At 42.9% G+C, this 23,472-nt stretch overlaps 1 protein-coding gene across 3 annotated transcripts in view; it reads left to right on the top strand.

Moving 5' to 3' along the window:
* The window catches only part of rngtt (RNA guanylyltransferase and 5'-phosphatase), a 69,590-nt gene extending 51,459 nt beyond the window's left edge, over window positions 1-18,131 (top strand). For all 3 annotated transcript variants that reach the window (XM_053445510.1, XM_053445509.1, XM_053445508.1), the window contains 4 exons: window positions 4,668-4,768; window positions 8,945-9,011; window positions 17,220-17,343; window positions 17,535-18,131. In XM_053445510.1, the coding sequence (XP_053301485.1) occupies window positions 4,668-4,768; window positions 8,945-9,011; window positions 17,220-17,343; window positions 17,535-17,701 (459 nt within the window). In that variant the 3' untranslated portion in view covers window positions 17,702-18,131. The remainder of the gene's footprint in view (window positions 1-4,667; window positions 4,769-8,944; window positions 9,012-17,219; window positions 17,344-17,534) is intronic.
* Window positions 18,132-23,472: the final 5,341 nt, after the last annotated feature.

Here is a 23,472-nt window from a genome sequence, read left to right as displayed (position 1 = left end):
AGAATGAGTGGAAACTTTTTTGTTTTGTTTTCAGTTTCCCCTGGTCAATGCAGACTTTTCTGAGAACAGAAAGCATTTGAATTCGATGTGTGAAGATGCATTTACCTGGTTTTAGTTTGAGAGAAAAGAAGATGGAGCGACCCATCCTGTGTCAAAGAGAGACACTGTTATCTGATCTATAATCAGTATCCGTTCCCCAGGTGGAATCAATATGAGAGGATGGAAAAAGACATCATTGCTGTGAAATCCCATCTAATCAATAACAGAGAGCAAAGGGTTTCACTTCATAAGACTTCTGGTCCCAGACTAAATATTTGATTAGATTTCTTCTTACAAACTCATTACTCGTATATTAAAGGTCTATTCACAGCAGTTTACAGCACACGCAGCAGTAGGATGAATTAAAATAGCTTGTTATCACCAGCACTGCAGGCGTATATTAATGTGTGTCTGCCTCAGATTGAGATTATTTTCTAAAGTCATTGATTTTGGTCAACCACTACATCAACTTCTGTGATGTTAATCTCTTTATGTGGATGGGATTAGGGGGGTCTCGAGGTTAATCTCAGCAGGGGTTTGAAGTCAGTTTATGTGAGCACAAAGGTTCGCCTCTGCAGCCGCTCCGCCGATTGCTGGGCGTGTTATCTCACCCGACACACGGCGTCCTTGGAATATGGTTTCTTTGTATAGGGAGGACTGGAAAGAGTGAATTTATAACGGGGCCATTGTCACAGATGGCAGAATTGCTTATGGGGGAGTGCTCCAGGTGGTGATCTCTGCACAAGGAGTATCAAGAAGCATTTCTCTTCTCACTGTTGTTTTATGGCAAATCATTTTAACTCCACTCAAAAAGCCAAAGCGGTACAGAAGATGTGATTTGTATCAATTCAGAGCCCAGAGAAGTGGATTTATATTGTGAAACAGTCTTGGGCTCAGGTCGAAACATTGATTATGGTGCATTTTGTGGTTTCTTGAATCCATTTAATCATTTTATGTGGGATTTGTTATTCTTCAGAGTATCTGTATGTCACAGCTCTGCACCATCCACCTCAATATCTAAACTTTCCCCTGTCCCTGTATTCCTCAACTAAATTTATTCTGAGACACATCGTGAATACTGCTTCTCCATTTTGTACATTTACACCAAAAGACACACACACACACATACACAAGCACAATGTGACTCTCTTACAAATGGGCCAGTGTGTCTGAGCTGTAACAGAGGAAGCTTTTTCTCTGGGGAACAGATTTATTGGACTTTTCCAGCCTTTTGTCTGTAATCCGCAGCACACTTAAACAATAAGTCTGCCTGGAAGCAAAAAGCTGTTATTGAAATGAGGCTTTGAAAACAAGGGTAATCAAAGGATGCATCTTGAAGCACATCCTCAAGCAAGATTCTTTCTCCTCAGTAGAATAACATTTTCATCATTTATTTAGCTTTTATTTACCATGCATGGCTTCTGGCATAATTTCTCACATCTATAGTTAGCAATTTGTGCGTGATTATAGACCATCAGCCCTTTTCTCACTTTGTTATTCTCCATTTAGGATAGCACTGATAGCAATAATACGAACAAGCACAAAACAAACCATAAGAAACGCAGAGACAAGTGCAAGACAACAAGACAGTTGTAAAAGCTCTTTGAATATTTTAGTGGCGAGATGAGCCTGTCATACTCTATAGTCATATGGTAATGGGGTGTTTCTGTCACAGATCTGTAGGCACAGAGACATATTGGCACAGAGTGGGAGGGAAGGGAAAAAAGGGGAGAAACGACAACAGCAACTGTACAATACAGGGAGGGTGTGCAAGTTGTGTACAAAATTGGACATTGACAAGCTGCAGTCAAGAATATAGATTACCCACTTATATTTAATAGAAGGAATCCAGGTTCTTGAATCATTTTTAGGCGATCTAGATGATTGGACCTCAGCTCCTCCATTTGTAGACATGTCATTGTTTTGCTCTATTGTATGAAAGAGGGGCCAGACTTCCTTCTATCTAATCAGGTTGAGTCATTGTGCCAACAGTGAAGTATACCTCATATCATATTGTACATCACATATACATTTATTCAAAGTCAAGATGAGTCACAAAGAGCGAGTGGGTGTTTGAATGTCAGACGCAAAGTGAAATGCAGAACAAATCTCCTGTGTGGACCCAATTTTCTGGACATTTTCTGGAGTTCATTTCTAAAAGAAGTACAAAAAAGGGTTATAAGCTTTATTAGAGTCTGCAATTCCCAGAAAGTCATTAAAAAAAGAGTTAATGTAATTGGTGGATATTCAGTCATTTTAATTTACATTTATTCTTAATGTTAATTTTTTTATTTGTCAGAAGCCATGCAGCCACACCTGTGCTTTCAGTGTGTATAACCCTCAGCTCCCCCCCCCCCCCCCCCCCCCCCACCCAGAGCCTCTGAAGTCACATCCCAAACCAGCAGCAGGAGCCGATTTTATCATTACATGCAAATGAGTTTTGATAGATTGGAGATGTGTTCCCTGCATTCATGGTCAGGTTTTGAATGTCTGAAGGGCACTTCAATAGAAAGCTCTTGTTTTATATGTGCAGTCACTTATCGACAAGACTAACAATAGTAATGAAAGCGCGAGTAGGACTGGCAGCACTCTTTCCACTCTGGCATTAATTCGAAGGTCGTCTATTTATTTAATCTGCAGTCTGATTGGGGTTTTTTTTCGCGATGTTGTTGCTATGGCTCTGCTGGCTTGGATTCGTTTAAAGTGAAATTCGCTCTGGTTGAAAATGTTGTTTCAGAGTTTTAAACATAAACCTTGTGGATTCTCCAGGGCCAGTCGAGGTGCACAGTTTATATACTATTGTTTTCTTAACACATAAACCATCAGACATTCTTCATGATGCATCTTAGCTTAGCTCTAAGTTGGTATTTCTCTCTCTTTAGCTCAAATCATTTATCAAGTAGCCAATCAACAGTAGGAAGAGGAATATTTCATCACTTAATGCATTTGTAGATTTCCCTTTTTCTGTTTCATTTCACATTACAGCTACATAAGTGGGCAAGTTATTTCACAAATGGTTATTTTGATGCCTGTGCAGGATAGCATAACTAAATGCACTGAAGAACGTTTCCTTCCACTCCCACGTTTTCAGAAGAAGGAAAAAAATTGTTGAGGTTCTTCAAAAGATACATGCCCTCTCTCCCTGCTGTCTAGTTAACTGCGGTGAATAGCCTTTTAAAAGAGGTTTGAAGGACGCCTCCCACACTGAGAGCACCACAGTGGACAAAGCAGAAGGACACTTCACACTCTGTTCCCTTCTTTTTACGCCTAAAACAACAAAGTCAAACTACCCATAACTCAACCAGTTGGCTTTTTGTGTTAGTAGACCTAAAGCGAGTCTTTCACATACAAGTGAATCGCCCATTTGTTCGTTCTCATTAAGCCAATCACTGCCTGTTGAATCTCGTTTTAGTTTCCATAACGACAACTCTGCACTGGCCCATCGGAGCTGAAAGCTGGACCGACCGTAAAGTGAGGGAGACGAGAATGCTTCAGCAATGTGGTGTAATGGTGAAAAAACGTTTGTGATGCTCCAAATGTAAAAGAAACTCAGCGTTCAGAGGAAGGATTAGAGTCTCAAATTAAAATACATGCATCAGCCGTGTGTGTGTAATTACTCTCAGAGCCAGACGGAGGAGAAGTGGCACTGAACTTTGACTAATGGCATACAACATGGGATGTAGAACAAGACAATAGCATTGTATAATATAAAGAGTATAAGGGTACTTTTAGGAATTGGCCTTCATTGAAAAAGCCTTTTTGAAAACTTTGATTCCACCTGCATGCTTTTCATGCTATTCAGCAATCTCAGGCTTTGGGCTGTACTGTACGTTTCTTCCCATGGTGATTTTTTTTTTTTTTTAAATCCTGTCAGAGGACCATACGTGGGTGGAGCCAGGAACTCCTCATTTGGTCATGTTGTTCTGACAGCGCAGGTCCTCCTGAGGAATCCTGTCCATTTTCCACACTTCTGTTACTGGGCAACCTGACAGTGACAGAATCTGGTCATCTGTTCCCGCCTCCACCCGTCACGCCTTTACACGCCTCATGTTCTACTGCACTTGTTTCATGTCGCACTAAATGTCAGGCAGGCATGAATAATCCAAGAGACGTTAATGCACAGTGAACCACAGTGGTGATGTGTGAAAAAACTCAATCATATTAAATCATAATTTGTCAGCCTCATTATATTTACATAAGTATTCTTATGCATATTTATTCTCATTCATAAGCTTATACGACCGTAATATTTCACACTTGTAATCACTTCATTTCGAATATGAAGTTCATGAACAAATGATACATTCGGCTCTCTTTGTTTTTTTGCAAGTAACTTGTTTGCATTTCCTGACGCTGTTGATACACAGACTCACATTTTTAACCTAAGATTACAGTGGAGCCGAATTAGAATGAGAAATTATTCTGTTGTTTAAAAATTCTGCCTGGCCTCACAAATCACTCAGCCATTAAGTCGGCGCGCGTAATAGGTTGACAAAAATAAATGACTTCTCGTGGAAACACATTTGTCATCCGTGTTCAATGAAAGGAGATTTCAGATTTATTTACCCCACAAATCATCTTCTTCTGTATTGTAATTTGTTGTTTTTTTGTATCGGGTGTCCCTGCAGAGATACAAGGCCGGGAGGTGTGATGAAATTCTCAAGTGGAAGCCGCCCAATCTCAACTCTGTGGACTTTCGCCTGAAGATCACCAAAGTCGGAGGAGAAGGGTAAGTCACAGTTGCTAGGGAAACGCTCTGCTTGACGAATGGGATAGAATCCGTCACCTTGAAGGACACGGCATCACACGCATGCCGACACGCATGTACATTACCCTAACCCCTCATATGTGTGCAGAGGTTAAAAGCGACCATTTCAATGAAAGGCACTGAATATCTTTGGCATTAATCCTTTCGGTTTCATTCCTTTTCGGCCTCAGGGTTCAGTTCCTCTCACGGTCCGTAGAGTTAATATACTTTACCATCATCGCCTTCATTCACTTTTTATATCTGCAATCCCATAAACTTGTTGCATAGGGCTATATGTGCAAGGAGAAACATAACTGCCCTTCTCTTTTTCCATCGTTTCATGTTTATTATTCTCTGTAGTATAAATTATTCAGACGCACCAGTGCTTCTCGTAGCCCTCGTCCTGGTAAACATCACATCTCTGCAGACAAACAATTCTACACTAGAAAAAGACAATTGATATCCTGCAGGTATTTTGAAGCCTTGGATTTATTTCTGTTATTTTTATTGAGAAGCACTCAACTCTTTCTAAAGTTCCAGTCTGAAAGATTTCAACAACTTTGGAATATCGTTACATTTTTCACAGATGCTCATGTTCTCCAAACGTTTGAAGCTCCATCAGCAGGTTGGTGTTTTTGTGGAGGATGATGTCACGGAGGCTGTGGCTGAGGAGGAAGAGCATATCATCCTCTAATGACTAGCTCCTCCTGTCCACATGTCGAAATGTTCTTGGGCAAGACCGTAGACTATAAATAAAGACGGATGATGCATCTCCACTTCCGCCCACTGTCCAGAAATGAAGCTAAAATATATACGGCATACAAACAGCCATCTTGTGCATGCGGAGCCAGATTCTGGAGCCACAGTTGCAAGGTCTTGAGTCAGGCTCAGCTGTCAATGTTCTAAAAATCAAACTTATATTGGTCCTAATTAATACTTGAGCACACATATGTACCCACAGTGACCGAAGCCATCTTTGAGAACAATTAAATTGAGGTGTAACACAGAGTCCAGTTGCTTCACCTTTGAGAAGCTGTCATGTTGTCCATCTGTGTAGACGTTAAGCCATGTGGAGGCCGTTTCCCAACAACTATTAAGTGAGTTGGGGGATGAAGCACTTTGTTAAAGTTTAAGTGCCCATTTACAATTTCGTGTGGTTACATTCCAACCGAGCATTTCAGCTGATGTTAGGATTTAGCTGACACAGTTGCTAGCATGGCTGCAGCCTGTGTTATTTTCCATCAGCACGACGCACATCCCTTGGTGTACTTTACCGCCGCTCGGTCTGTGAGTATCTTCTTGAGTGCGAGTACACAGAGCCACAGCTGTCAGCTCACTGGTCAAGCTGTCCTTTCCTCTGAGAGCCAGGTGACCTCTAACACCGTCCAAGCTTTGCAGCAGCGAGCCGGCCACCACTCCCCGACAACAGACTGAGCTGATCACAACAGGCCACCGTCACTCATCGTGCACCAAAGCCGGCCAGCAGGCCAGTTAGTCAGCGTCTTGACTCGTCTCTGCGTGGGAGAACACAGACCATTGTTGTTACCGTTTCAGAGCGTTCTGATATTCCCCCCCCCCCGAAAGATGAATCTGAGGAGGTGGAACACTTCTCAGAGCTCACACTCAAATCTTTCCTTTAGTTACTGTCTGAGAGGGAGAGATGGACTGACCTGTTTATTCGTCAGCCCACACAATAAATCCTTGAGCACGTCTTTGTGTACCGCTGAAGCATACGCCCTTCCAAGTCTTATTACCTTCTCTGAGAGCAAGCACAGAGGCAGACGGTGATTATTGTGGAGGGGAGGAAAAGGACCAAATGGAAAGTTGAAGCAATCCCATAAAGCGTGATAGCGCCCCTCCCAAGTGTGGAGGTGAACAGTCCTGAGTATTGTATAGATGGCCTGAATTATGGATAATTGGAGCCAGCCTTCTGTCTCAAGAGGCAATGAGTAATGGTTACATCATTATTCATTAGGTGCGTAGTGACATTGAAGACCCAGAGAGGAGGAGCGGTACAGTCTGACTGGCTTGGTTCGGCTCTCCAGAGGCCTGCATCCACGATTCTTGTTACTCTGTGGACTCGAGTGTCATTACAGCATCAGAGTCTTTAATTTGTATAGAGGATCCACAGTCCCAGTCTCAATCAGGTACTCACCGTCTTGAAGTATCAAAGTGACAGAGAAAAATACCCGAAGAAAGAAGCTTTTGAGGCTCATTGACCAAACTAAAAGTACACATTTAAATGTTTTATCTTAAAGATGATTTCTGTTATAAGTAATTCTTAACACACTCGTGCCCAAATATGCGTTAAATTTAATTAAATTAAAATTTCCCTTTTTCTCATTTTCCCAATTTTAAGTTTCCGTGGTAGACCATTTTGCCGTTAGAGTTAATATATTTTGAAACAATTCAACAATATTATGAAAACCCTGTTTCATGTCTGGGAATTTGATTTGAGTTTTATTCTGACAGCTTCAGTTTTAAGATCCAAACAAATGTCACACACCATTTTAATAAGCTGCAGAGAAGGATTTGTGCGAGGGAGACATTCACTGCACCTGTGGCGTAGTTCACAGCAAGTGGATTTCAGATGTGTATGTTTCAGTCGTCAAACGGGAAAGACTCTGCACAACAAATACGGAGCCTGTCTTTCCACTCTGAACCCCTCGTGAATAGATTTTGCTGAATGGACACAAAGAAGCTGGAGTTGGCGTCTCAGACGGCCCGACTGTATCCAATTGGCTTAATCCAATAAACATATTTTATGGTCTTAATGTCTAATTTTCCTCTGTGGAAAAGTGTTCACAGTGTGATTATGATTCATGAATATTAATATTTCTTTGCAGCATACACCTCAACTCTCATTCATCACATTTATTTTTTTACTGCTGAAAAATCCCCAAACACCTAAACCAGTAATGCATTGGTGCATCTCACAATAAGTTTACAAGTGCATAGTGTGGACCAGTACCACACACACCATATAAGTTATTAGCTTAATGTCCATTGCTCCTTGTGAATTTATATAAATACACATAGTTCCACAAAGTGAAAGGGCACCTGAGCCGCTGAGGCAGAAACTGAGAGCTACCAACATACTTGTGTTAGGATCTTATTAAATGTGGTGACATTTAAAAGCTTCTTGATTTGATTTAATAAATTAAAAAAACGGCCTTGTGTCAGATTCTATTTTTATCACCGTTTTGTGCCGTAAAGGTCTCTTGGTTTAACATAACTCATCTGACGCTCAGTCTGTGGAAAATTGCAGTGCAGTTAAAGACAGCAGGACTCCCTCACCTCCAACATTATGAGTGCAATATCAACTTAGCATCGTGAAACAGCTTGTGAACGGAGGAGTCGGTTCCTCTGCTCTATGTTCTCATCTGTTTCCTCATCTGTTCCACCGCCTCTGGCAAAAGCCTCGCCAACATGCTAGTGTTGTTTTCAGAAAACTGTGTCATCAGTACCGTGCTCTGGCTTCGAGTCCTGCAGGTTTAGGGAAGAAGTCTTTATCACCCAATATGTAATTCACAAGTATTAATAGAAACAACAACGGGAATAGACTTGGCATTGAAAGGTCTGCAGAGTGTCCATTACTACATGGCAATTTTGCTCTCTTAATGTCTACTGCTGCTTCCTTCCTGCTTGTGCTAGCTATCATTACACAGGAGGGGGGCTGGGGTCGATGGAAAGACAAGTCTCCAATTTCAGCTCCAATTGAAATCCCTGAATGAGGTTGCAACTCACCAAGTAGTCGCAGGGAGCAGCTTGTGATTAAGACATCAGTTGGGTGTGAGCCCCTTGGATGAGACAAGAGAACCGCAGAAGTGTAAACGTAAACCCCAATGAACCACGGTGAGGGCTCACAGTCCGCTCTCTGACAGAGCCGCTGTAATGCCATGAGTTTCTAATATTATTGCCTCGGTGTCTCAATGGGCTCACACGCTCGTTTTTCTCTGTGGGTTCAGAAACATGAAGCTGCACAGGGAGACAGAAGGGCTCTGATAGGTGTAATCTCACATTTCTGCCGTTCTGTTACTAGCTGCAAGATGGAAGCGACGTAGTGATTTCTCTCTGCACCACTGTTACCACTCAGACACGTCTCCTGTTGAGATCCTGCGCTGAGGGTGTTAACCGTGATCTGTCTTATCTCCGTAGGCTGGTCCCGCAGACTGTCGGCCTGCTGTACGTCGGCAGCTATGACCGGCCCTTTGCACAGATGAAGGTGAGAAAGTACATGTGTTGTTTTGTTGAATTCATCTGCCAAGATTTAAAGGAGTACACTTAACATTTGGCAAAATAGTTTTTTTTTGTAATCTGTTGTGACATGAAGATGCAACACGTAGCAGTTAGATTAGTTGTTTGTGTAAATGTACTGAGCCAGGCCTCTATCTGACTTGTTTTAGAGTGTTTTAATAAATGATTTTAATAAAGTCAGAATCATTGCAGCAACATTTTCACATCACCACCCTGCTGCTGCTCTTGACTTTCTATTTCTCACTGAAATAACTGCATTTCTTCTTCATTCATTCCAGTCAAAGCTTTGCTTCCAAGGTGAAAAGTCCTGATTCAGTCTTTTGTAGCTTTTAGCAAGGTCTGCTCAGTTATATCAACAAATGTCACCTCTTTTCTCCAGAAGATAGATATTTTTTCACAATTTTTCAGACAATTAGATAAATAGATTAGATAGATAGATAGATAATGAATCAAGGCATTGAAACTGCACGTTTTGTCAAAGAAAGTAGTTTTACACTCGTGATTAATCGATTATCAAAGTAGCTGCTGGTACATTTTCACATCATTCAGATAAACTATTGATTAATTAATCAAACTTGAATTCTCATTATCTCGCGTTCATTATTTTCCCATTTTTTCTTTAATTCAGAGCCATTAATTCAGTTGCACTTACTGCAATAATGAGATCATGTTTTCCTGGGTTCATAATATCTGTGTGAATACAGAGTTGTGCATCACAATAGTAGCTTACCATTGTTCTATGATTTCTATTCTGATGCACATTTCTATACAGCTATTTTGCTGTGTGGAAATTTCCACATGTACTAAATGGCTCTTATTATGGCCTTCCTGACAGTGGTGGTTCAGACACACAGTAAACAAGTGTCTCTGCTCCCTCAGGTATTGTCACTGTTATGGTTTATTCCCATGTATCAGCCCTGAGCCCTGTGGCTGAACAAGGTGCAGTCTCTGTTCACTACTCGGCCTGTGAGCTCCTCTCTGGGAGACCGAGCTGTGACCTGCCGCCCCGGGGTCCTCTTCTGTCTGCTCCCATCTTTCTGTTTTTGTCGTGAAACGTGTTTTACAGTCAGACCAAGTGCGAGTATGCTAAAAAATGGTAATTACATGCCAGCACAGGACGGGGCGACTCGTGGTTCTGGCAGCCTGAATAATGTTCCTGATATATCTGACATGAAGTTCAACCTCTGCACAGTCTCTGTGTGTTTGTTTGTGGCCTGCAGGGCTCCTCAGCAGATATGTAATGCCTTGCTCATCGGCACATTAGAAAGGTGGACGTGTCGGTTCGATCGCACATACATTTTCCAGCTCATTTGGAAACCCTCAGCTGCTTGTAAACAGAATTAAAGCTACTTTTTCTGTAATTAGACAAATGTCGAAATCCTAATGAAAACCTGTTTTATTGGTTAAATTCTTCCAATTTATCTCATTGTTGTAATTCCTCTCACGGTCGATACCTACAGGGGTATAAATGTTTACTTTTCCAGACTTCAATGCTAGAAGTCCTTTAATTTGGAAAAGCCTTTCCAGACCTACATATGAATTAATGCATGTTAAAAATTGTGATCACGATGTGAGATGTTCTGTTTATTTCTCCTCAGTGAGGAAGAAATGTAATAATGTGGTTTCCTGTGGCGCTGCTGCCTTCTTGTTTATCAGGTGGAATTAGCGAATGTTGCAACTAATGCACTTTCTACCACTGCATCGCATGGCCAAATAGTTTCTGTCAGTTGTAATCTATCACTTTGTAATCAGCAACTTAATTAGTAACAGGTAGCCTGGAGGTCCAACACAACGAGCAGGATGGCCCAATGAGGCAGCTTTTAAATAAACGTACAGGTTAATCAAACATTCAACGGTTTTCCTGATAAAGTGAACTGTTATGAAAGACTCGGCCTAACTAACTTCCAGCTAATAGACTGAAAACATCGGCTTGTTTACAAACTGTCTCACCGTTCATGCTTGTGGGACCTATTTTTAGTGATGCACAAATCTGTCTCCCTCAGTGTTGATTCAGATTCCCAGACTCAAGGTGTTGACAGCGACTGAAAACTGTTGTGACACCAAAGATCCACTTTAGAGTCACGATTCTCATCTCCTGTGATTCTGAATCCATTCACAAGTGACGGAAACATTCGTCGACAACATTATGTTGCAAAGAGAAAAGTGTGAATCCACTGCAGCAGCTCAGTGAAGCGCCTGAATGCTGTGCACACACGTGGCTCATCTTTGTACCTTTTAGAAATACGGCAAGTGTATGCAAGATAAAAGTATTTTCTGAATATTTAATACGCCCACACCTACAGACCAACCAACACCCACTGCAGCACTTTACAAAACATCAACCACCTCTGTGCGCTGAAGAGAATAACTCCACCGTCTGTTTCATTTCTAAAGCCTGTGCATCACGACAGCATTTTGGATTACGGTATTAGTATTGGAGCAGAGAAGCTGTTAGATTGGACACACAACTTTAAAAATAACAACACAGTAGAAAACTCTATTCACCTTTTACTCTGTCTATACAAAAAAACATTTAAATGTGATGTTGAATGCTGTAAGTTACTCTTTCCGTAGGTTTGAGACTTAAAGATGAATACAAATTAATGAAGTTAACTTAAATATTTTTAACTTAAAATCCCTCGTAACTCGTTTTGGTTAATCAGACGATGATCTTCATCAAGACCAGCAAGCTAAGATGTAAAGTATAATTCATTTGCATTTCATTGGGCAAAGGAAAGGAATCAGTTCATTGCAGTTGAAATATAGTTCCTTGGTTAAGACTAGTTGGTGATCGATTTAGATTTCCAACCCCCGAAAGAGTCGCCACTTATTTTAAAAGTTTCCAGTGAACATTTGCTGTTTTCCAGGTCTGAATATCAAAATCCTGCTCTAAATTTAATGGCTGTTGATTTCCCCCCATTTAGGTTTAGTTTCACAGTCTGATTGAGTCAGCTTCCTGCGGCGCTGCATGAGAGCTGCTCATTAATCATAAACAATCTGAATGGTGCCTGACAGGTGGAGCCACCAGAGACGGAGATAAGAGCAGCTCTCTGTCAAAGAGCGGCGGCTTTGATGAGGCGTTGAGAGTTCGGCACCGTGCACTTCACCTGCTGAGAGCTGATACGCCTTTGACTGTTTTTTTTTTTTTAACCTTCAGTGATTTCCCCAATTTGTTCGACCCCCGTATGCCTCATTAAGTGAGTCGGAGACCAAGTGCTTTTAGGTCTAATCAGAAGTAGCAGCTCCTCACTGAAGCTAAATTAAACCAGAGAGCAGCTCATGATGGAGCCACACCACCACCACCACCACCACCACCAGCACCAGCGCCTGACAACATGTTGACGTCTCCGACTCCTGAATACTTAGTTTATCGCTTCTCATCGCTGACATGCATCACAGGTGGCGTGATGTCATGGCAAGTTCATCTGTTGCTATGCTTGATGGAGGGAATGATTGAAACTGGGATACAGCGATATCTGAACCATGATAAATGTGGGCTCACACATGCACATACTAGATATCCATAGTGGGACTTTGCATTGACTTCTATTCATTATGAACACCCAAAGCAAAACTTGACCCCGAACCTTAACCATCTTACCTCTAACCTTAACCAGGACCTCAGAAATCAAGATACTAACTTAAGTACACACGTGTTGTACTTCTATCTTATTGAGGACACTCATTGGCATAATGCATTCTCCATTCCCTTACCATAACCATCCAAAATATAGTCTCAACCCTCAAACAGCCCTTTGAAGAAGTGATGGCTGGCCAAAAGGTCCCCACTTTTCAACAAATGTCCTTCTACTGTAGAGTCTCTGCTTAACGTGGTCCTCACAAAGGCAGAAGTACGGGACTAATCACACACACACACTTTCGGCGCCTTCTAGACCACACCCATCTTCAAACCTGACCGTCATTCTGATTCCTGTGACGTTCTGTGACTTCCTAAGTATGATTATGAATCTATTAAATAGTCAAAATCTATCCATGATCACACACACACACACACGTACATACAACATATACAGGGTGAAAAACAACCTGTCACAGCTGGTGAATATTTGCATAAGTTAGACTTTTCTCTACTTTTCCTGACTTTTGTTGCCCACAGCTTCTGTCTATTATTTAAGACCTGGCATTAATAAAAGAAGCTATGACTGACAGTAATTGAGCGTTCTGCCCACGGAACACCTAAGAAGAGATGCTTAATGATGCGGCACAAAAAAACAACCTCATTATTTAAAATGTAAAAGGTAAAAAAAAAGACACTGCTGTGGGTTGTGTCTTGAAAGTCTTTGGAGATTCTTTTTGTTGTTTTGTCTCTTGTCTCTTGTGGAACTGCACAAGTGACAGTTCCTCACATTAATATGAAGGTTTTTTTTCCGCCCTCAGTCCGGATGTGAGCGTCAGTCTGAACACATGAGATGATGATACATGTTGTGCATGTTCACCGGGGACCTGGCTCTGATGTCAGTTAATGGGTCGTTGGACGGGCGTTGTAATTGGTCGTAATCACATTGTAGAAGCTGCAGCATTTGTTTGAACTCTACAATCCAGTTTGCCGGGTCACTCAGGTGCTTATTTTAGTGGGAGCTGATATTACTGGAGAGAAGGCGGATAATGTGTTCTGCTTGAAAGCATATATTAAAGATTGAACATTGGTTTTGATGGGTCCCATCAGCGGAGGGAGCGTTTGCGCCTCTTTCTCCTTTCCCTCTCTACTTATATATTCTTTCATCTAGTCTCTCCTTATTGAAATGGGCCTGAGTGCTGCCGTGCTGCAGACCTCGGGGGCCGCTTCTGATTAACTCTGGAAAAAACGAAAAAACAAAGGCAGGCTCAGGAAAACAAAATAGGGCTACTCAAGGAAATTACAAACTTTGAATGTTGGTTCGTCTGTGTCGGCATCTCTGCGAACGTTTTAATAAGCCGTGGCGCCCGGATTCCAATATTTGATATAGAAGCAGGTCGACTGGGTTTGTTGTGCTGAGGCTGGTAAAAGGTCAGATGTCATAAACTTGGAGTAGTTGTTTGTTTTCCGGTTCCAGTTTCCTCCTCGCTGCACGATACAACCAACACACTACTGTGAGCAGAACTTTATTTCTATGTGTCGTTGTTGTTTTTCCTTTCTCAGGTTGAGATTAAGGTTTGGATCCTGTCAGTTTGGGGTCCAGCTACTTCCTGGCAGTCCAAGTCCTCTGCTTTTCTCATTAGAGAAAAAACCCACCTGTGGGATCCCAGTATGCGTTGTCTGGCTGTGGCAGTGCTCTGTAGGCTGAAGGGGAAATAAAGATGCTGGGCCCTCTGCTGAAGATGCACTCCAGCCTTGACATGCTGTTTTTAAAATAATATAGCAAGTGGTGGAGGAAGTGTCGGGACCTGTTTTTTAAGCAGCAGAAGGAGTCGCTGAAAACAAAGTCGATAACAAGTAAAAAGCTTACGTTTAAAACTTTTTCTTTACTCTCAGTAAAAGCCTCGAAACTTATAATCCATTATCTTTACCACTAAGATATAATATGTGATAAAAGTGCTTTGCCCGTCTCTTCTGTAGCGGCTGAGGCAAACAACGGATGACGAGGGAAATACACACTGATGGCCAGTTAGCCTGTTTTTACATTCCCCTGTTTGTAGTGGATCAGGAGCGATGTGAATAAAGCTTTAACACATTACCCGGGGCCAGAGCCAATGTCAGCTGTGATTGGACGAGAGGCAGGTTACAGTGTAGACAGGTCACCAGCGTGTCATAAGGCTTGTTAATGGCACGACAAGTCAAATCATCTGTGTACGGCTGCTACTCCACACATTAAGAAACTGACGACAAAGATTCTGAGCTAAACAAGAGAACGGCATCAGGTGATTATGTATATTTTGGATTTGTCCACGTCAGAGTGCAGAGATTTCATTGGGGTTTCGTGAGGATTTCCCATTTTGGACATAAAACAGAATTCTCTTGAAAATAAAGTCCAAATAATAAAGACTAGAAGGAGCGCTTGCATCATTTCCATCCCTCTTGCATCATTTCCATCCCTCTTTATATTCTTTACAATAAACATGAGCTTTATATTGGAGCAGAAAGCAGAGACCTCGCTCCTCTTCTCCTAGCAGCCGCTGAAGACTTCGACCGCCAAAGTCCCTGATAGCTGGTGGCGCACGTGTGTCGCCGTAATGATACGGATTTGGACGGATTAGGCGCCAAGTGGTGATGGAGAATGGCAGCCAACATGTCACCCTTCACCAGCAGGAAGAGATCCCAGCCGGTCGCAGCGCGCTCCCCGGCTGCCTGTGAGGCCCCTTGCAGTTTCCTGGCAGCGAGTCGCGTCGAGCTTTAGGACAGATTAGAGATTCTGTCGCTGCTTTCACGCCGGCCGCCGCCTCTTCTCTAAAATCATAAACATTGGATTTCCAGTCGGTCTTAGCAATGAAACTGAATGTCTTCAATTTGAGATCAGAGGGAGAAAAATATACACATTTTAAACAACAACTGTCGTCAAATGTCATCTGAGGAAATCCAATATCTATCACGTCTTTCTCCTGGAACGTATTTTCTCTTTCTCTCTCTCTCTCTCTCTCTCTCTCTGTGTGTGTTGGTCTTCCTCACACTTTTCTTGCTTCCTGTGTGAGTCCGACCCCCCCACTGTGAGCCCAGATGCCCCACACAAACACAGGATCAGACAAACTCTCCCTTCGTGGTTTTTGTGTGACTTGCCAAACACCAACACCTTCCTGGCACCAGCCTTCCGCTCTGACCTTCGCAGCAGGTCACGTGGTCGCCCTGAGCCGTCTGTGTCCACAGGGTCTCCACACAATCCTTTTATGAAATGTCACCGACGAGCCCATCGCAGGGACTCGTGTTCATGTCGCTGTGTTCTCCGTCTCTTTAAAAAACCCGTTACACTATCTCAGTTTCACGTTTTGCTTCCCGCGGCTCCAGGATGCGTATTTTCCAAGTCCAGAGAATTCTCAGTGACTCCTTCGACAAACAAACAGCAGATGCTCAAATGTCTTCTTTGACTCATACTTGGTCGTCAGTATCGTGAGCCACTTCCATACACTTCAACAGTGACACATTGTGCTCAGCGTGTAGAGTGGATTTTGTTTTCAAGGCAGAATGTGATGTACTAATCAGCGATGGGATGAGCTGGAGCTGCTGTCGCTCTGCGTCGATGAGGACAATATCAAAGAGATGCAGACGAGGGGATCTGTCTTCATTAAAAAGACCTGTGTTGTATGTTTTATCAACATCATCCAAAAATGTTTCCTACAATGTTTGAACTCAGTGGAATCCACAATTTTATTAAAGGATGTTTCATTTTGGCATCCCATCGGCTTTTTCCATCTCCCTGAAGTTGCATATTGTACGTTAAGCAGTATTACAACACTAACAAAAAATCCATGACATTTTAATTATTTGATATTGATAGTATGTTTGATTTTAATGTTTGCACCTCCCTCATCACGTTAACATTGATTTGAGTCATCCATCAGAATCAGGTCATATTGATCCGGACTCTCACTGCGTCACGTTTATTTTGTCCCTGAAAATGATAGAAACGCAAATTAAAGTTACTCACAAAAAGTCACTGTAGATTCCACCTTAAAGTTCCTACTCCTCAAATCATTATTGATAGTGAAATTACTTTTTTTTTCATTTGAACAGTAAAATGTGCTATTTTCTGCAGCAGATTTAAACGAAAGTAACATCATAGTGTTTTGTTTTCTCCCTCTTACCATTTTAAAAAGGCAGAAATATCAAACTAACACATGTTGTTTGCTGCTGGTGCCAGAATCAACAGAATCCATCATACTGGGCCGCACATTTATTGTTTATCGATCCCTCTTGATTCTTAATTTAATATCCCCTGTAGCTTTCTTTCAGATTTGTAAATTCCATTTATTGCATTTTGATTTTCAAAGCTCCCAGAAGTCTCACTTTGCATCTTAACTGCTGCTGAGTCAATAATAATAAGTTTCAGTGTTTCACATCAGTCCTGAAACTGCAGGTACAGTCGTTGTGTGTCTGTCGGCGGTAGCGCCTCTGAAGACCGGCTCATCACCATCAATGCCTCCCACTGAGACGCATCCGTCTCCATTTATAATCGCACATGAGTATTTCTGTCTCTCTTTTCTAAAAGTACAAACCGTTGTCTCCTTCTCTTCTGTGTCTGCACAGGCGTCTAAAGAGCTGAGAAATTACGACAACAAGATCATCGAGTGCAACTTCGCCAACAACAGCTGGGTGTTCATGAGGCAGCGGATGGACAAGAGCTTCCCCAACTCCTACGAGACAGCCATGGGTGAGAGCGCCACAGATTACTCTCCACTAATATCTGAGTTTCTCCGATACCTTCCATCAGCCAACCCCTTTTGAATAAATGTGGTTTAGAGACACAGATCCCAAACAGTTTGATGTTGTGGCCTGTGATAACTGCGTTCACCACGTGTGTAGTAACTTCCTGTGTGTGTTCTTCCTCCCTCCCCCCTCCAGCTGTGTGTAACAGCATCAAGGAGCCCGTCACTAAGGAACTCCTGCTGGAGTGCGTGGACCGCTGCACTCAGGGACTCCAAGCCCAGAACCGGAAACACCCGCCAGACCCCGACGCCGAGCTAATGCCCCCTCCCCCTCCAAAGAGACCCAACCGGGCCATCCCGTAGCCCACAGCCGGGGGGGCGGGGGGCTGCGGGCCTTCTTCCTGGACTGCTCCACAGTCACTGTGTACATCCACGTCGACCAGCCTCATCATCACAATGACGGACGTTTCAAGTCTTTCTCGCCCGCCACAAGTTTGCTAGTTCAGCGTGTCCATCAGAAACCTTTCATCGAGCGCCTCAGCGTCTCTCATTTACCGTGTAGACTTCTTTGTAGCTTTGACTGCTGGTGTTCTTATTAAAATGGAAAACCTGATGCTTAGTTTATTTTTGTTTTTGTTTTTCTATTTATCTTTTTTTAAAATCTGAGCTAATTGGAATCGACAGGGACGTTGTTGCGGCTACAAATTACACCGGCCGGTGTCGGCCTTGTTTGTGTTCTGTCCACCAGTTCCTTAATTTGTACTGAAGGAGGAGTAAACATTATCAAAGCTCATTGTCCCGTCGTAATGTGTTTAAACCAGGAAACAACACTTCAGAAGTCCGAGATCTTATTTATAGATACAACACAAAGCTGCGTGGATTCTGCCTCTGGGTTCAGTTGAGTTATTAACGTCCTTGCTGCTGGTCAGTCGGAGGCGTCTTCTGATCAAATGGATCAAGAAGGAAAATCTCAGTTCTTTACTGATGTAAGACTTTGTCCGTCTGTGTGAGGTCTTTGGTTTTGAAGGCTCCAGTCTCAACAAAACAAGAAGCAATAAAAGGTACAAATAAAAGAGAGAAGCATCTTTAACTAATCATAGAGATAGATTTGAGTCTTCCAGGAGATTTTACTGGATGTGGAGATTTGATGGTGGTGTTGGTGGAGAGCAACGTTCAGCCGGTGGCTCACATCTGCCGACTGCAACTCGATCGTAACAAATCCTCCTGATTGTTTTCAAACTCGTTGGTGTGGACGTCCTCATTAGGATACATGATGTGTTACGTAATAACTATTTAAATACATGTCTCAGAGCAGGATGTGCAGCTCAGTAATCGGACTGTTTCATCAGTGGTTCCTCTTTTGTTTACCTTATCTGCACCGATCTCATCTACACTTTGACGGAAGATGGCGTCGCTGTTAATTCAGCTCCAAAGATATTTTATAAATAATATAAATATATATAAAACAACTAACGTTAGACAATTCTCAAATTGTATCTAATAAAAAGCGCATAACAGAATTGAGAAAATACATAAATCTAATGAAAGCATTGAAAATATTTCCCATCAAGCTGCTGGTTGCCTCTATCAAACCATTCTTCTGCTTAAATCGTTTTTTTATTATTAGCTCTAATGTAATATCACTATTGAATATTTATCATCCACCTCCACAAATGCTATTTGGCCTTGTTGAAGAAAGCCAAGACGATCCTGGATCCGACCATTTATCCAAATCCCCTCCGTAAGTGTTGAATTGTTCCCTGCGACCTGTCACACCCCTTCACCAAATGTCATAGAAATGAGTTGAGTAGTTTCACAGTGCTGCTACATAACAAATGAAAATGTCACATTCCTGGCGAAGGGAAATCTTTCTCTTCAGCTCCTGGTGGAGAAAAAAAAATGTGATTAGACAATCTCCCATCAGCCGTGTGTGAGGAAATGTGTGTTTGCCATTTGCAGAGGACGTGTCGCACAATAACTCATCGACCTGCCCCCCCCCCCCCCCCCCCCAGCAGCCACATGCTCCACTGGAGGATCCTCTGGGCAGCAGCATCCATCCGCTCTCCACCTCACGCTCCCATTGTTAACCACTGACCTCCCAGTGAAGGGGGGGGGGGGGACATGCAGATCATTTCCCGTCCGATTTTAAAACGTGCTCATCTCGCTTCCCATTGGAAAACCTTGTTGCTAGGGAACCTTTCTTCTTCCTCTCCTCCTCTCATCGTTGCTCTCGCTCTGTTTTCCCATCGGCACGTTGATCAGTGTCTGTGGAGGAGATGAACTCGCTCAACACGTAACGGGAGGTGACCTGTGCATTGAACAGCTTCGCCTGTAATCAGAGCAAATGAACATCTCAGTGTGTTGTTTCAGTCTCTGACCGAGGAGCCGACCTGCTGCTGCTGCTGAGGAGACTCAAGTGAAAGCATCTTCAAGGCCTCTCAGAGCAGCTGGGTCGTGGCAGCTTGTTTTCAGAACTCCGACATGTGTGTTTATTTTAAGACGCGGGTGACGACAGCGCTTCGTCATGCAGCGGGGAGAATTTAGATCAGGAGTGTTAGAGGAGGAATTGTGAGTCAGTGGAGTTCAGCACACGAGGGTGGAACAAAGCCTGTGAGAGTGTGTGTGTTAGTGTGTGTGTGTGTGTGTGTGTGTTGGTGCCTGAGGCGACTGCTCCTATGGCGGAGATGGATGAGCTCGACTCCCCGGGCTCTCTTCCCCTCTGGCTGCACATAAAAGCCGGACTCATTCCCATCAAAGCCTTCGCTAACCTGTTTGCCGTTCACGCTGCAGCTGCATGACCCCGCAGCACCAGACACATCTACAGCCACCACCATGTTAACCAAAACCTCCCCTTTGGTAAAATACACTCTATTTGGCGAGTAAGGTTTTTTCATCTGCATCTTTCACCTCTCGTGAAAACACTGCGGCACAAACACACGCACACAAACATCAATAATGTGTTTTTTCCTCCTTGTGTGCATGTGTGTGTTTGTTCCCCCGAGTGCAGGAGGCATGAAGGGCTCCGCTGTATGGATCTGGAAGTGTAAACACACTCTGTGGCTTTTTTGCACCGGGGCCCAGGTGGTGCAGGGAAGATTATGCAGCTCCTGGCACTCTCTCTCTCTCTCTTTGCTCAGGTGTTGGAGGCTGGAAGACGCTCGGGCTCCACCAGGATATTAAATCAGCAGAGACGATTTCCAGGCCATTATCATCTGCGTTTTGAATAATGCATTCACGATGTCCTCCCTGTGATCCGAGCTGCGGGAGTCAGGTTTTCTGTGGACCTTGAACCAGCGTGTGTCCTCTCACTTCGTCTGATTGGACCCACTTAAACCATAAACGACTTATTATTATTATTATTGTGTTGAAAGGGCAACAATGGCAAAATATACATTAATGCCTTTGAACATAGTCATTACTCCAGGCTGGATCCAGGTGAACCCACTCAAAACGCACTTCAACATTGATTTGTGTAGGTGTTGCATCCTTCAGAGGCTGCGACCCACCAGGTCTCCACCCGATGGAGGCTCAGTTTCATGGGGATGGAAGGAAGCTCAGATATAAGACGGTCTAGTCTCGCCGCTGTGAAGCAATTTGTCTTGAAAACAGAAAAAGGACACTTGCAGGTCAGGACGGTGGAAATCACAGATCCCTTAACTTCAAGGATTCGTCATCATGAAGTCTTTTATTCACACGGTGGCTTCGCGATTATAATTCACTTCAGTAGACACACGCCTCTGAGTGATTAGAATGAATTCACATTGAACACGGCCCAATTTGAATAACAAGTTTTTTGATCTCGCTTAACGAAGTCAGACAATTGTGACCCGACCCGCTGAAATTAGAAATTTAATTGCATGCAATTTTCCATCCTGCCGGAGTCGAGGAGAGAAATCTATTATCGCTGATTCTCCCTCTCGTGAGCTCTTCTCAGGCCTGATGCCACCTGGAAATGAGAATTCAAATCTGTTTTTATTAAAACACAAGTCGGGTTTCATTTCTACAGGTTCAGCCCCTGCAGTGGATAATAAGGAATCCACCATCTTGAAGCTACACAGCAACTTTCTCACCTTGAAACAGCAGCTTCGACATCAGTTTGACGGATTACTGACTTGGAACAGAGGGAATGTTTCTCCTTTCGTTTCCACTCGTCAACCTGAGCGTCTGTTCTGGCTCTTCACAGCGTTTGTCTCCAATATTCAGTGCGGAAACCTAAAATATGAAAGAATTCAAAACAGTGTTGGGTGTAGTTCAGGTAGCCGGGGATCATATGTAATATCCAGAGTCCAGTAGTGTTTCAATTTCTTAACCTAAAAATCACTTGAACCGAGGCGAAATAATAACCACTTGAGGCTCCAGGGGGCGCTGCTGGGCTCAGTAAAAGTTTCACAGTGTTGCTTTAACTTTTTTCTCTCCACAGCTGAATCAGACCTGTTCAGATTTAAAACACTTGCCACAATATAAACAGAGAGAGTGAAGACAACAACACGTGACGCAGATTTGATTTCTTCGGTTCTTGTAAAGCCGACAGTCATTCATACCAAAAATCATTTAAGCAAACACACAAACCTACACACAAACACACACACACACACACAGGGAATTTCCTCAGCTGTGTTGTGCATAAATAGATCAAGTGAATGAAGAAACCACATAAAAATATTAATACAAATATATAAATAACAAATAGAAAAATGGAAAAACTGTGAAAGAACTATAATGAAACCCGAATGAAAAGTGAATCACAATATGAAAGATATTTTGCCTTTGTCTTTGGAATCGTCGCTGTAGTACTGTGGTTGCTTTGTATTGTATTCTGTGGTTGCTGCTAGCTGAGGCTAACGGATGTGGGTCCCTTCAGGCGATGATGCTGCACTTCTGTCCTCCTCGTGGTCCCGGACAAAATGGATGTGAACCTAAAGTTGCACCACTTGTAAAAATAGTAAATGTGGCCCGAGTACGAGCCAGGTGGTGCTCCAGGTACGGGTTCGACTGGATTTGAAGCTGATGTGGCCCATGTGGTTAATTGGGACTTTGGCCCAAGTAGCACTAAACAAATGTGGGCCGGATGTGGGACTAGTGCACACACACCTCTGATGTGTTGGCTGCCACATTCCCTATTCGCCTCATTTCCTCTGTGTCGGCTCCATTTACGCCTCGGAAGCAGAAAACTAAGCTGCGACAATCCACTGCACGTTGTCTGAGAAGGTCAGAACGTTTTTTAATTGAAGTTTCTTTCTTTCAAAGATGTCTCCAGCGACTGACACGCAGCCCTCAGCCCTCAATATTCGCTGTAATCACTTCACCACTCGATTACTGCAGCTCCCACAAGTTTGTTTACAATCAATGATTTTTGGTTTCTTCCCTCCAGCGACCGAGGTGTAAGAAACCCAGTAAACATAAGAGTGGGTCCAGATTCACGCTTTTTTCTTTACCCCATTAACTTTGCTGCGTGTGAGAATGTCGGCCCTGAAGGACACGAGGTGGGGGGGCAGTTCAGCCAGTGGCGGTTATTTGCGGTTCTTGTTTTTTTAGGCTGTGACATTTTCAACTTCTTCGACAGTCATTAACGGTTCCTGCTCCTCGGACTAAAAGCTGTAAAGTGGAAGCTTACAACACAAAGTGGGCTGAGAAGACAGAAGGTCGCAACACGCTTCATAGAGAAGCTGCAGTGTCCTCTAGTCAAACTTAGCTTTGGTCATTCCCTCTGTTAGCCATGATGACAAAATAGTAACTGAATTAGCTTCTTATGATGAAGCTAAATATGAAAAGCTTTGGAGCAGTGATAAATAACCTCCATTTTAGAATTGTTATGATCTAATTTCACCTTTCACTTAAACAAGGCTGTAGATTGTGTCTCTAATATTATTGGTTGCAAAAGTGAATGCATCACTCCCCTATATGATGTCATCTCTGCATTTCATAGCGATGTCATGATGACGTTGTTTCTACTATATGATCATTCATTATTTTATTATCTATATATAGATAGAACCCTCGGGTCGTGTTGAATTATTTAAACTCTGCATGAAGCCATTTCCGTCTTCTTCATGAAACCAAGCAACTGAAAACGCTCCCGAGTCATAATCCCACCACATTCAGGTGAAACTCCATCGATGTGTATTGGGATATTC

Source organism: Pleuronectes platessa, chromosome 17 (assembly GCF_947347685.1).
Source record: "Pleuronectes platessa chromosome 17, fPlePla1.1, whole genome shotgun sequence".
NCBI classification, from domain to species: Eukaryota; Metazoa; Chordata; class Actinopteri; order Pleuronectiformes; family Pleuronectidae; genus Pleuronectes; species Pleuronectes platessa.
This window is presented reverse-complemented; position numbering and strand designations above follow the sequence as displayed.